Source organism: Syngnathus acus, chromosome 21 (genome assembly GCF_901709675.1).
Source record: "Syngnathus acus chromosome 21, fSynAcu1.2, whole genome shotgun sequence".
In the NCBI taxonomy this organism is placed as follows: Eukaryota; Metazoa; Chordata; class Actinopteri; order Syngnathiformes; family Syngnathidae; genus Syngnathus; species Syngnathus acus.
The window spans coordinates 8,495,877-8,509,759 of NC_051105.1; the positions used below are offsets into that span (position 1 = coordinate 8,495,877).

The following is a 13,883-nucleotide window of genomic DNA, read 5'->3' on the forward strand; positions in this document are numbered from 1 at the left end:
CGAATACATGAAATCTTGATTACCCAAAAGGCAAGCAACAAGGGGGAAGACACCTTCAGAATAATTCCTTTCTTATTCGTTTACATGTTCCCGGGCCGGTCATGTCAGGGTCACTGCCTAATCACATTAGGGCCTGATCAAAGTTGCAAAAGCAAGAGGGGGAGCTGTAGAAGCGCATTTCTCACAGTATGGGGATTAAAGCTCCGGCAGCATCCCAGGATCATCCGCACCAGGCCGTATCCCACAGGTCCCTCCGAGGCTTCCGATGGCTAGTGGGTGGTGGACAGCCTGCCGAACCTCTTGTGATCTGGAAGATAGATTACTGAGGGCAAAGCTCCGTGCGCCCGGCTGGATAGATGACCGACTTGATAAGGTGGAAAAATAACAGCTGGCTCGTAGATGTGTATGAGGTGGCGCATCAAATGAAGTTTGGAGCAGAGAGAAACATCAGGAATACTTTGGGAAGACACGGGATCGCCATTTTAAATGTTCACAGAAATCTTTCCACTTGTCTTAACCTTTGACCTGCTTTTGTGCTCATCGTGCGGACTTAGTTTTCATGGCGTTAAGCACCCCCACCTGCTGTCTGTTGATAGAAATCTGCAAATAAGGTGCAGCATCCATCTGGAGGTGTCTTGCCTATTGATTGAGCTGAGGGACAGTCACACAGACGATGAATCACGTTTTGGTTCGCCCTCGGCAGCGCCAATCGAAACGAAAGCTTCAAGTGCTGCGCTTCCTTTTTTATGGCCAATCCACAAAATGGTGAATTTTTGCGTCTGGTTATCATAAGACACTTTTGTGTTAATCAAGGAAAAAGGTAAAAAAATACGTTAACAGAATCACACAGACTGCATAAGATGCGAATCATTCATTGGCGTGGATAACAGAAGAATTTGCTTCATTAGCGAGTACTTAAAAAAAAAAAAAATCCACCTTCCAGTGAATTCATTGATGTGATATTTCAGTGACTCCACACACAAAGCTAACAGCCAAACGTTGAGAACTAAGTGCTCTAATATGGATGGTTAATTTTAATTAAATTAATTTCACCGCAAGCTTAACCTTATTTCGTTGTGGTTACGCTCTATATAGCGCGGCTGAACATTCAAAGATAATGACAAATGAGGGCCCAAGTCAGTGAATTTGCAAGTAGGCATGAAAAACCTAAAGAAAATGTGTGGCTGATTGGAATCAGGGGGAAAAGGACTTGCATAGTGAGGGGGGGGGGGGGTAAATCTCTGAAAACCTTCCTATTAGACATGATAAGAGGTATTTTTTTGGCAGATAAGTTGTAGTTTACAACCCCTTCGGCAGTGAGCTAGAAAGTTAATATAAGACAGGGGCCGCAGATCATGATGACAGGCCGGCGAGACGGCGTAGTCAAATTCACGGCCTGATTTCCTGCACTGCTCATAGTGACACAAGAATCTTTATGATAGTGATCCGCTCCGACGACAAACAGTAACAACCTCGGAGTTTGAAAGCGATTATCAGCCAGCGGCAGTAAACACACCACTGACATTTTAATCAAAAACCCTGATGTGGGATCCATTTAGATGCATTTCACAGCTCCGGGAATACAAAATATTCAACCTAGCCGGATCTGCATGGAAATACCAACATTAACCTTTTGTAAAAAACCTGCCTTCCACATTCCGATGCCGCAATGTGCCGTTAAAACGACCAAATTGAAGAAATGATGTGGGGAGTCTGGCCTTTCCGGGAGTTTCATATTTCATTCATATCTGTCATTGATAGTGTGCCTCTCGCAGACATCTAGGAAATATGTCTGTCGAGAAATTTAAATCATTTCTTGTCGGCAAACAAAAATAACAGAGCGGCGCCAGTGTTTAATCCTTATTAAAAAGATACATCAAGATGAAAATATTCATAGACAATCAGCATCTTAGATGGGTGCAGGCTTTTTATTCATTCAGGGGCATCTACTCTGTATACAGGCGATGTCTGGCGAGATCAGGCCATCGCGTTGCATAACCTGCGTTTGAAAGCGGCTCGGTTAAAGGTGACCTCTTTTAAGGATCACTTCTGCTGTATCCGAGCTGCATTCCTAGAGCAGGCGCTTCGATGATTTATTAATGCGGGAATGATACAACACATTTTTTTGGAGTCATCCAATTCAAAAGTGTACAGCAAATAGCAATTCTTGCCAATTGTCCGCTCTTACTGTTATGCAGGAAGTCGTGTTTGAATCAGAAAATTGCTCGTATTGATTAAGTCCGAGACGAGGCCGTCGGGGAGAGCGCTTGACTGACTTGCAAGGTGAGGCAGACAACAAGGAAATGAAACACATGATGGCTGTATTTTGGATGACTTGAGCAGCAGATGGACACAAGAGGGGAAGCTCTAATTTGACGCCGAAGCCAGCTGGTATTGAACCCGAGTCCGCAATAGTCGCTCCGTTCCCCACTGAGCTTTTTCCTGCCCCCTTTGTGCAACCCAGCTAAGAGGTGCGACGCCATTAAAGCCGAGCTTTCTTTTGGCTTTACAAGGCTCACCTTTGGTATACAATCGTAATACTGAATAATCCGTACAATTTCTTTATCAGGGAAAGCTTGATGTTTATTTGGCTTACGGAAAAGCTAGTTAATTTATCCACAATATCCCAGAGGTCTTTCAATGCCATGCTAATGAAATATTTAAGATCACCTAAACAGACTAATTAATAGACAGTCTAAGGGCATGGTCTTATGGCATGCATATTCAATATCTCTCTTGGGACGACTTTCATCATGGTACACTACACACAAGGCGTTCATTTCAAAATACCCTGCTAATTCTTTTTAGAAAAGATAGAGTGAAGGTCACACAATGGGAGAAAAAAGGCTGGCTGATTTGTGAGTGAAGCCCACTGACATTTATCCCCTCGCATAGACTTTCAAGTTCTGTTTGGGAAGATGCTGACAACTGACGACACCCCCTCCATCGCCACCACCCCTTCCTTATTCACAAAGCGAATGTCAAGGACGCACATAAACGGCGATGCCATACTTCATTACTGGTCCTATTTATTCTACGGCGATGCCCTTATCACAGAGTTTGTAATTAAATGGATGAGACTGCGATTTGGAAAAAATGTGTCATTTTTTTTATTGCTTACGTCCTGCAGGGTTTGTTTAATGGATGAGCCATTTGTCTTTCCCAACTATGACGTCTACTTTACTTGTAAGATCTGACAATTGCGTTTTTTTTTTTTTTTGAGAAGGGCTAATTATATCGGCCTCCCATGAGTTGGCATTACACCACGGAAGCACGCGAGCATCTGTGAGTCCAACAAATGACACGCTGAGAAAGGCTCTGCGGCATTTTACATATGTTCAGCGGCTGGCTTTGAAATGTAATTAGGACGGCCACTGGCTTGTTCTGACACGCACCTAGAGTGTAAACGACTGCAAAACATTAGCGAATGTGTTACGGTGCTTATAACCTCACATCAGCATCATTAAGACAATTCCATTCATGTTCTTTTCAGGGGTAGTGTTACACTACACATGTAACATTTCATCGAACATACTCAAATGTAAATGAATGGTGACATATGGGATAATGTAACAATGTGCTAAAACTTGTTAATATTTCATTTAGCTTGTAATGATTAGCAAGCTAGGTTTGCTAAATGCTAAAGCTAAAAGCATTACAATATAAAATATGGGTGGTAGCAGGAAATGAAACTCTGTAAAATAGCTTGAGAGGTTGTTTTATACAATCTATGGTGTCAGTAAAATGTAGGACAGTGGACTATTAATGTCCAAGGGCGTCGTCTCCCGGGACCGCGGTGTTGATCGGAGGCAATAGGTCTCCTTCCTACTGGATCAATGTCAGCACAAATTTCAGATTACTTTCCTGATGCTCGCCAGGTTATCTGTGATTCAGCTTTAATAGGTTATTGAACGGAGCCAGCATTAAGGGAGCCGGGGCCGTATTTCACATTAGTGACAGTGAAATGTTCACTACTTTGTCATTAGCATGCATTAGGACAACACAACGAATCGTGACAACACCATTGAGGGACGGTCGTACATACGCTTGTTTAAACTAAAGGCGTCACACAAGAAGAAAATGAACTGGAGACAAAGCAATGCTGTCATCTGAAGAAAATGTCTGAATAGTTGTAATTGAAAAAATCAAAATGATGACCTTTTATATTCAAAGAGTAAATTGTAAGGCTGATGAGACGGTGGAGTCCAGGCGGAAGAAACACACAGCCCACACGCACACACACGCTCGATTTACTGTATTGTGGAGGTTGCTGAAGCTTGGCTAAACCCAAAATGCGAACCTTTGGTGATCAAAGGCGCGGAGGCAAGCTGAAACTGACTGTGCTCAATCTGGTGACATTTCACAGCATGTGAAGGTCGAGCGTTTTGTCAAGACGGCAGGACTTGATGGCCAAGCTGCCCATGCCACGTCAAGGTTTTACCCTCCGCGAGTAAGTCAAACAAGATGTTGACAAAACTCAGCGGAGGAGGGATAAGCTGGCAAATCAGAGATTGATATCAAGCTAAAAACAAAACAACAAAAAACATCTACCTGTATTTATATATGCCCGGAAATTTGTCATAAGCAACCCCTTAAACAGACTCAATTCGACCTTATGTTGAAAGTAAAAACAAAATCAGGTTAAACAGAAATCAGAGACTCCTCAAAGCAGAACGATGAAGTGTTTAAACACCTAACGTTACGTTTTTGTGCAATCTAGCCGTGTGCATACGAGTTGTCACTTCAAATTTCCCCATCGTATCGTTGTTGACAACTCAATGATTTTCATTCCGTAACCTTAAAAGCATTTCCTGCTGCCCTACATGCTGTTGCTGCTGTGCCGACATCATCGCGCAGGAGTGTTGCTTCAGGTGGTAGACGCTTCAAAGTCAGCCGGTGCACGTTTTGAATCTGACAAAATATCACACCTGTCATGACACTTTAATCTTTAGCCCACGTAGGGTTCAAACCTTGTTGGCGTTATCTGTAGCTGGCACTAATGCCGGCAGAAAGCCGCGTAGAGACGGAGCGGGATGTCCGGATTAATTAGTGAAAAGCCAAGCGTCATGTCTGATGCGATGACATCAGACAAGAGTCAGAATAAAGGCCAGACATCCAGTCAAGCAGACGAACCTAGGCTGTGGGTTTTTTTTCCGAGTGAGATAAATTGAAGCCGACTGACCTTTTATCCCAGTCACATACTGACCGTGATGTGCACATCGCAAATCGTTTTGTTGTCGGAAACACACACCACAGAGTCAGTAGGAAAAAAAACCCAAATAACTGTTTGTTTCACCTCACTGACCGCACCCAGTAACATCGAGGTACATATTTAAAATTTTAATCATTAGTCGTTTAGCTAGCTTTAGCGGTGGTTGTCGCTACAAAATTAGCTAACAACGTTGACTTGTGTTGCCAATAATAGACGTTCTGTTCTGGAAGCAGATACATTGCACTTGTTCGTGTTTGTAAGTGTGAAATGATGCCAAATTTTGGACCTTCTCTGTCTTTTACACATTCGAAGAACAGTGAGATGCTCCAATTCGGCCTCATTGCTAAAATGCGGGTACTCCGTTTAAATAGTTTTGTCTCAAGCCTGTTTTTATTGCAAAGAACTTCTACTGTGAAGTACGTCTCAAAAATTGGGTCAAATGTGGTTCAGAATCCCGCTTTCTAATGAGGGAAAAGAGAGTTTCAAACTTCTCTGTTGCTGCATTTATTTTTTTTAATAGAGTTGCATCAAAGTATTTTATTCCCCTTGGCCTCTGTTGAATCCTCAATAGAGTTTTGTTCGTTATTTTTGTCTTCGGGTATTGTTTATCACTTGCCGTCGAATCTTTCGTTTCTCCAAATACATTTGAACAGTTTTCACCACGGCGTGAATAAAATCTCTCCCAACAGTAACAATTTTGTCTGTCATGTGTTATAAAAAAAAAATACATCACACAAAATTAAAGACACAACAATTGGCAAGGACATCTCAGAAATTGGATGCTCTCTCTGACAACAAACTTTTTTCACCATAAAACTTAATCAAATGCATTCAGTTTATCCGCATTAAGTAAAATGATTTTGTGAGCAACCACCTGCATACGTTATCTCCTGCAAAGTAATTAAAGCATACAAGCAAGGAAAATGAGGAGGCACGGACTCATTATGTGGCGGTCGTGGCCTAAAAGCAAGCTTGGTTAATATTTCAGGGGAATTTCCACTAATGCTTTCGAGACAGAATCATGTACAAAAAAATAAATAAAACACACACACACACTTAAGCTTTCAGCTCAGAGGGAAAGTCTATTTGGCCAAAGGCTTACAGAGTGACAATTATCTCCACGATGACAGCTGCTTATCATTGTTACTGCAAAGAAAAGAATTGGAGTTCTTCATTAAATGATTGTGAATGTCTCTCGCAAAACAATATTTGTGCGACTTTTCTTGCTGTAATCCTCAATTTCATTGTGAGAGGCCCTCGTGGAATTGTTTCCGTGTGAGGGGCTGTGGCACAAGATCCACCATATAACCCTTCAGAACTATAAGTCAGTCAGTCTAAAATTCTGTAAAATATTTATAAAACACTAAAAGCACACGTGGACACTAACCCAACGAATGATGACGGCGATAAAAGCCATAGTATTTTGTGAGCTCGCCTGAAAGCACTGTAACCTTTTTAGGAAATACGTTCGGACCTCCAAATGGTCACTGACGGTTTTAGAAACAGATTCCGTGGAAAGACGGAGGGACATGCTGTGGCATGAAGGCACAGTGAGTTTCTGTTTGAAGAAGACCATCAGTGGATCAACAGAAATGACATTCCGAAGATAATTATTTGTCTGATGAGTTTCCAGCACAGTCTAAGGTACAATTGCAAATGGATATTGTTGAGTTGGTTCTGAAAAATACAATAACTCAAAATTGGCATTGTTTGGAGTGGTAGCAGTTTCCACTATTTACAAAACTCGAGCGGTAGCATAACTTTCCAAACACGCATCGTGTATTCCCATTGCACGCGTATGCAGTGAATCATTTCATATTCCTTAAATATTTCAGCTCCCTATCCGCAAAATAAAGTGTATATTGATCGCTTCCACATACACGCTGAAATAAACTGACATTTCTCTACGGGAGCAAATTTGTCACCACTGCTTGTATTAACCACCGCGCCCGAGACGGATCCCAAAATCAAAGCACGGTATAATTAGTCACTTTTGGCTCGGTGTAGGAAAGGCCGGGAAGCGATGTGACTGAAGGATGTATCGATCCCTCGCAAAGGGAGCGGCGCAACGTCAGAGAGTCGTGATCAATCTTGTGAACCAACTTTCAATCTATGAGGAAACCTGGGTGTGTTAGTGCGGGGAAACATTCCCTCTGCTGTACACACGCAACACACCTTTGTGTATGTGTGCAGGAGCAGGCACATTAACACTCCCAACAGCCTGCTGTATGACTTGTCAGAAAGAGACAAATGTCTGTGTGACTAAAAGACTCCCAGGGGTAAGGGAGAAAGGGGGGAGGTGGTGGAAGGGCGCTTAGAGGTACCACAGCATCGGAAGCCTTCCTCATCCTACTGAACGCTTCAATATGACGAACAGTGAGAGATTTTTAAAATGGCATCAAGGTGCCATTGAAAACAGCGAGCTTCCTTAAATGGCAAATATGAAGCGTTTACATACTACCGTGTGATCGTATCACAGGTGGTCGTCATCTGATAAGAAGGGGGAGATGCATATCAGCGGGAACTTTTCTGTGATATGCTGGAGCAGCAGGTGGAAGTTGCAGAGGCAGCAGTTCTTCTTGAAGTTTGTGTTGTTACACAAAGGAAGCAGGTTATGGCTAGGTGATGTGTCCAATGTGGTTTGTTTGTTGGCGAGAAGTATTGTGTATCGTGCCCAATTCTTTGTCGGAAGGATCAGTACTAAACTCAGGAAATGGAAGGAGGTTTCAAAGACCCAAATTAGTTTATTGTACAACTCTGCCCAAATCTTTTGCTGCTGTCACTCCGAATGAGTGCGTCAAATGTCATCACAGCGCTCTTCCATTCCTTTTTACAATTCAGGTACTGTATCTGTCATAGCGCAAATTCCTATTAATTCCCATGATAGCATTGTTCGGCCCGTTCCGAAAACATCGAGGCACGCTAATGTGCTTGGAATTTTGACAATTTGCATATAATAGAAAACGGATGCGGGAAAAAGGTGAGAAAGAAACCTGTAGTCATTGTGTGCGTGTGTGTCATGTTTGTTTATGTCTTGGATAGGATATTATTGTTGGCTCCGAGTTTGACGTGCGACTCGCATGACGTTACATATTAAGCTGCAGGGACACGCACGCACACACACGGCGGTGCAACTGTAGACGACTAATTGACAGGCTGTTGGGGACTGAGCATGCAGTCCGGGCAGCCAGTCACTTTCACGCTCCCACCCTCATCATTACCCACCGAAATCTGGGGAGGTGGGAGGGGGTGGGGGTGCACTGAACCTACTGGAGAAATGCTTGTCACTCTTTCACTTTTCTGCACATGTACACAGAACCGAGAGATATGTACAAAGTGTGTTTCTGCTGATAATAACACGCAGTTAACTTTCGAGCTGGTCCACATTTATAATAAAAAATAAATAAGTAGTATTCGGCAAGAACGAGTGAGTACGATTGCACATCTTTGTGAGGATGCATTGATTGTTTTTTTTTTTCTCTTATGCTTACTGGTGTGAATGATTTTCTCAACGATCTTTGCAAATTTGAGTACAAAAATGGAACTGGGCTGAATCGAAGTTGCAAACCTACTAACTTTGGGGAATTTGTAAACTAGTTTCACATCAATGTGAGCATTCTGGGAGGAGTCGATCACTACGTTATAAAAAGAAGCAAGCTCTTGTGCCAGTGTCATGACATGGCGCTGAAGGTACTCAGGATCATTGGTGTGGGACTTTAACATTTTTTTATTTTATTTTAGTAAATTAGAGAAAAAAACAAAGTCATTGAAATGTTCTATTGCGGCAGTGCAACGTGGTCACTTTAAGGGGCAAGGATGAGCGAGAGTTCTGTGCAGTTGTGCATGAGTGAGTTCCGACCGAGTATGTCTATTTATTGGCCAACATCTATTTAAAAGGAAGACAGTGCCTATATTGCTTTTCAATTAAAACTCAATCAATTAAAAATCTTCTAATTCATTAGATTGTTTAAATGGAGTCCCACCTGTCGTCAGACTTTCTTCGGAAAAGTTTTCATAAAAATGTGCTGCACTCTAAAGTTGCACGACAGCCCGCTGCTTCAAATTGGTATAATTCTGCACAATTTAGAAAACGCTTGACAATGTGTGCTTTGGAGCAGGAAAAATAATCATAAAAAAAATATATTTTTCGAATCTAAACATGATGTGTGCAATGGTGTGTTCTCTGGACTATTTCCTTATGTTATTGATTTACTTGGAGAGAGGTTCTCTCGCCATGATGAGAAAAGAAAGATGGAGACCATACTATTAAACACCCAATTTTCAGTATATAAACAACAACACACTGAGAATAACAATATGTACCTTCAGTTCACTTCACAGACAGACGGAGCATCATAAATGTGAAACCGGAATTTAATAGATTACCTGGCAAAGTACCTCTTAGCTGTTTAGTTAGCTCCATGAATATATGCAGAAGGGATCTGTCCTTGCTGAGAGCAAAATCTAATAATGCATCAGCAAACACAACTAGGAGTCAGAGCAAACCAATCAAGAGCGCTGTCCAGAAAAAAAAAAAAAAAAAAGCCAAAGGGGCTTGCAGCTCATCTTTCTGACAGCTCCACACAATGATTTACAATTAAGCCATGTTAGACTGGAAGAAAGGTATTCTATTTATTCAAGGGCTCGATGAATCAGCGTTATCTTGTGTGATTAAACCAAGTCAACAATGTAATCTGTAATTATAAAAAGAAGGAGGTATCACCTGTATTAAATGTGAATAGAAAGGGTAAAATACATCCATTTTGCATGCTAATATATTCTCTTGCATAAATTAGAGCAGCTGGATAAATGTTTGCATACTGTGAGCTGTTTATTATTCTACACATTTTGAATGGATGGACACTAATGGCTTCCTGTCACGAATATTTACCTTGAAAAAAAAAATGGAACGTAAACATTGGGACAAAAAAGCCGTTTGAATATATACGAACACAAGCAGTGACTTTACATACTGACGTTGGTTGCAAAATAAACTCAAATCTTATCGACCAGTGAAAATGCCCCAAAAATATTACAATCCCATTTTGTCATCAAGTGTCCCCCGAAAGCACCACAACCTTGTGGTTATAGGCGAAATGGAACATCTGGCGCAGCCATAATGATCAATAGGGAGAAAACACATTACAACAAGCCAATCCATGAAGTGGTTCCCCACGAGGGCACAAGTAATGGCTGAGGTGCGTTGGGTCTGTACATGTTTGGATGTGATTAATAGCGCATGGCCACTAATCATGACTCCCTTCTATTTCCAAGCTCATAACAAATGGCAAGCAAGCTGTTTTTTGCAGGCAAACACGTTCCCGTGCTTTCTGCCCTCCTGACGACGCCGCTGTCACACTTGAGCCACATCCCCAAGTCCAAAATCGGACAAAGTGATTTGTCAGGCGTGGAAGCGGCAAATAGCCTGTAACAAATCTAAGCGACAGTCTCCGAGAATGCAGATAAATTTGATCACAAGGCTGACAGAGGCGAACAAGCAGTTTAGGGAACCGATGAAGTCACCCCGGAGTCCAAGAAATGCAAATAGACGCTTCATTGACTGACATGTGACTGACATTTTGCTACATGACACACGTTCCAATTGGGAAAGAGACTCCTTATCAAATTTTAAAGCGATATTGTCACAACAAACTGCTTTTCCTCTCCTGCGAGGGATCACGCTACCTGTTGGTACATCTAAAACACCTGCGACGTTAGGTAATCCTCATTTAGAAATGTAAGTGCATGAGTAAGGAAAAAAGAAGCCACTGAATTATTTGTGTTATTTGAAAAAATAAATTAAAGGCGGCGCACTGCCTTTGCGGTATCAATGTTGAACACACGCCTTGACACGAGCGCTTTATCAACACCAAAGCAATTTGCATATTCCGAAAAAGGGAACTCCATCTCCTGTGAGGATGGTGTGTTTAATAACTACTGTGGAAAACAAGAAACTCTTCCTCTCTCTCAAACACACTCACGCCCGTTCGCACAGAGATTGTTTCATGCCTTTTAGTCAATCTGGCTAATGCAAAAATCATGTATATCGGTCTTGAAATATTTAAACTCAACAGCAGCGCGATTGAAATACAACGTTGAAGATGCATTACTCTCCTCACTGAAGGGAGAGAGAGAGAGAGAGCGAGAGCAACAGGGAGGAAAAACACCCGACAAGGCTATTTTTGACGACGAGAGTGCACCGCACCGTCTTTGAGGCAGCATCAGAGAAAAGGTTTGTTGGGGGGGGGAAAAGTGCGCCTATCACGTAGACGCTATCTTTTTTGTTTTGGTCTTTTGATGGCAGATATTTGTCACAGTTGACGGCGGCATCGAGCGAAGCGTTCAACTTTGTGAGAAGAGAGGCGGCTCACTGATGGAGCTTGAGTCATGCATCTTGTATGAAGAAACGAATCATGAAAACCACGTGTACCTTGGAGATGACGACACGCAAGCATGCACATACACGAGTCATGTCGACCTTTCCTTCCATGTCAACTTGTTTTTTATGAAAGCTTTTAAATTCCCGAAGAATTGACTTCAGTTGAGCTGATGCAGTGATGTAATGAACAAACCCTAACATGAACTCTAACTCTAACGGTGATCCCTACCCGGGCCCAAGAATGCGGGAGAACTTTTGGGAAACTTTTGCACTCACCACAGTGAAGTCCTCAGCTGAGCAGTTCTGCCCGCTGAAGTTGCAGCTCATGAGCATCTCGTCCAGCTGGTGTCCCGTCCTGTTGAATATGTCCTGCATGTCTGGAGCAGGGTACATCAAATCGGTGGGTTTGTGCCCGTCCCTGTTTTTGGGGGGCAGTCCCGTCAGATTAGCCAGGTGGTAGATATCGGCATCGGTGAGTGCGGAGAAGCGAAAGCGGTTGATGTTGCAGATGGTCACGGCGGGGAAAACCATCTCCGGACTGGCTTCTTCGTTCAGGGCTGTGACGTGAGGATGCTCCAGGTAGGAGATGGCACATTTTGCTGCCTGGTAAACAAAGAGTGCCAGTGAAGTGAGGAAAGCAAGAGCCCACAGAGTCTGCCGGATACCCAGCCGTCCAGAGACAAAGATGTGATTAATCCCGTGTAGGGAGCAGGAGTTTGCAAACCCGGCCAAGTCCTTGGCCGGAGGTGCGCAGCTCTCCTCGATCAGACTCTCCTTGTCCCCATCCTGCTTGCTTTTCTGCTTCTCATCCTCCTCTGCAAACTTGATTTTGCAAACAAATTCGATAGGCATGGGGGCAGCCAGGTCTGCGATTGTTTTTTTTTCTTTCTCTTTTTTTAAAAAACAGCAGCTGTCACCTCCTCGGACTTCCTTGGCGTTGGTACTCCGAGCAAGAAAGAACTCCGGGAAGAAGAGAGAATCGGAGAAGAGTTTGCTGCTGCTGCTGCTGCTGCTGCTGCCGATGCTTCCTGCGCTGTGACTGATAGTGCTGCTGCTGCTGCCTCTACCACAGCTCCTTGTGACCAGAGCGCTGCTGCTCCTGCTGCTCCTGCTGCTCCTGCTGCTCCTGCTGCTCCTGCTGCTCCTGCTGCTCCTGCTGCTCCTGCGCCGCTTTGCTCTCAAAGCTTGTCTCACCACTTGATCAGCTCACACGCTCTCGCTTATCTGTCGTAATACAGCTGTCAACAACAACAACAAAAAGATTGATAAAATAAACACCTTGAACCGACGTGAATAAATGCAGAACAGCAAGTCAGGGCTAAAATAAGAACAGAGTGCTTAATAATTCATAAGAAGGTAGCGTGGTGATTATTTCCCCTTCAGTACAAGTTGCTGTGGTCATCCATGTGATGCCGACAGACAACCCCCCCCCGCCCTCCCCCATCTCACGCTCGCACGCCTAATCACCTTGTTCTTCCTCTTTATGACAAGAACAAAAGGTACTGTCGAATATTGCCCCAAGCGTTCAATGTTGGATTTGAATTATAAGTGCCCCAATAAATCACTACTTACTTAAGTCTATAAAAAAGAAAGGTCTAATTACCTCTACCAAGCATCAAAGTGAGAAATTGTTTGGTTTGTTAACACGCAGACAAGAAAGACAATTTTAAACTTAATTTTACATTTTTTTTAAATTTCGACCACAGTTTACCTTGGGCGTAAATGCGTTCATTTTTGTGGTGAGTGATATGAATCAAACGTGTTTTGTTGACGGGAGAAAGTAACATGATATTCGGCATATTTAAAATTGTGAGTGACTCTGTTGTACAGGTATGTAATGTGGATATTCAGAAACCGGAATTCTGACCTTTACCAGAATATTGACTGCATGTAAACGTAGTCTCTGTCTTCCCAGTCAGAGGCGCCAGAGTTTGCTCTGTCACTCCGAGAGTGTTGTGCTCTGAATAACCAAACCGTTCCAAACGGTCCGGAATGCAGCAGAGCACATTCGGATATTTTCAAATACACTTAAAGTATTGATCTGCCAATACACATCATTTAAAAAGAAATACTATTTATCTCTCAGTGCTGTTAATGGCACTTTTTCCCAAGATGGCAAACTAAATTATGCAAATGGCAGGGATGGAGGCGAGAGCCATAATGCGCGCGCTTTCCTTTGAGATGGTATTAGTCATGCGGGTCACATCGCGAGGGGCTGTGACCGCAAGAGAGAAGTCCCATTTAAATGTGAATTAAACCATTTTACCACTGCTGCTGATGTCAGATCAGAAT

General features: G+C 42.9%; 1 protein-coding gene across 1 annotated transcript in view; it reads right to left on the minus strand.

Annotated features, from left to right (window-relative positions):
- The window catches only part of asic4a (acid-sensing (proton-gated) ion channel family member 4a), a 50,444-nt gene extending 37,738 nt beyond the window's left edge, over positions 1 to 12,706 (minus strand). The window contains exon 1 of the mRNA XM_037280789.1: positions 11,868 to 12,706. Within this exon, the coding sequence (XP_037136684.1) occupies positions 11,868 to 12,443 (576 nt within the window). The 5' untranslated portion in view covers positions 12,444 to 12,706. The remainder of the gene's footprint in view (positions 1 to 11,867) is intronic.
- Between the last annotated feature and the right edge of the window lie 1,177 nt (positions 12,707 to 13,883).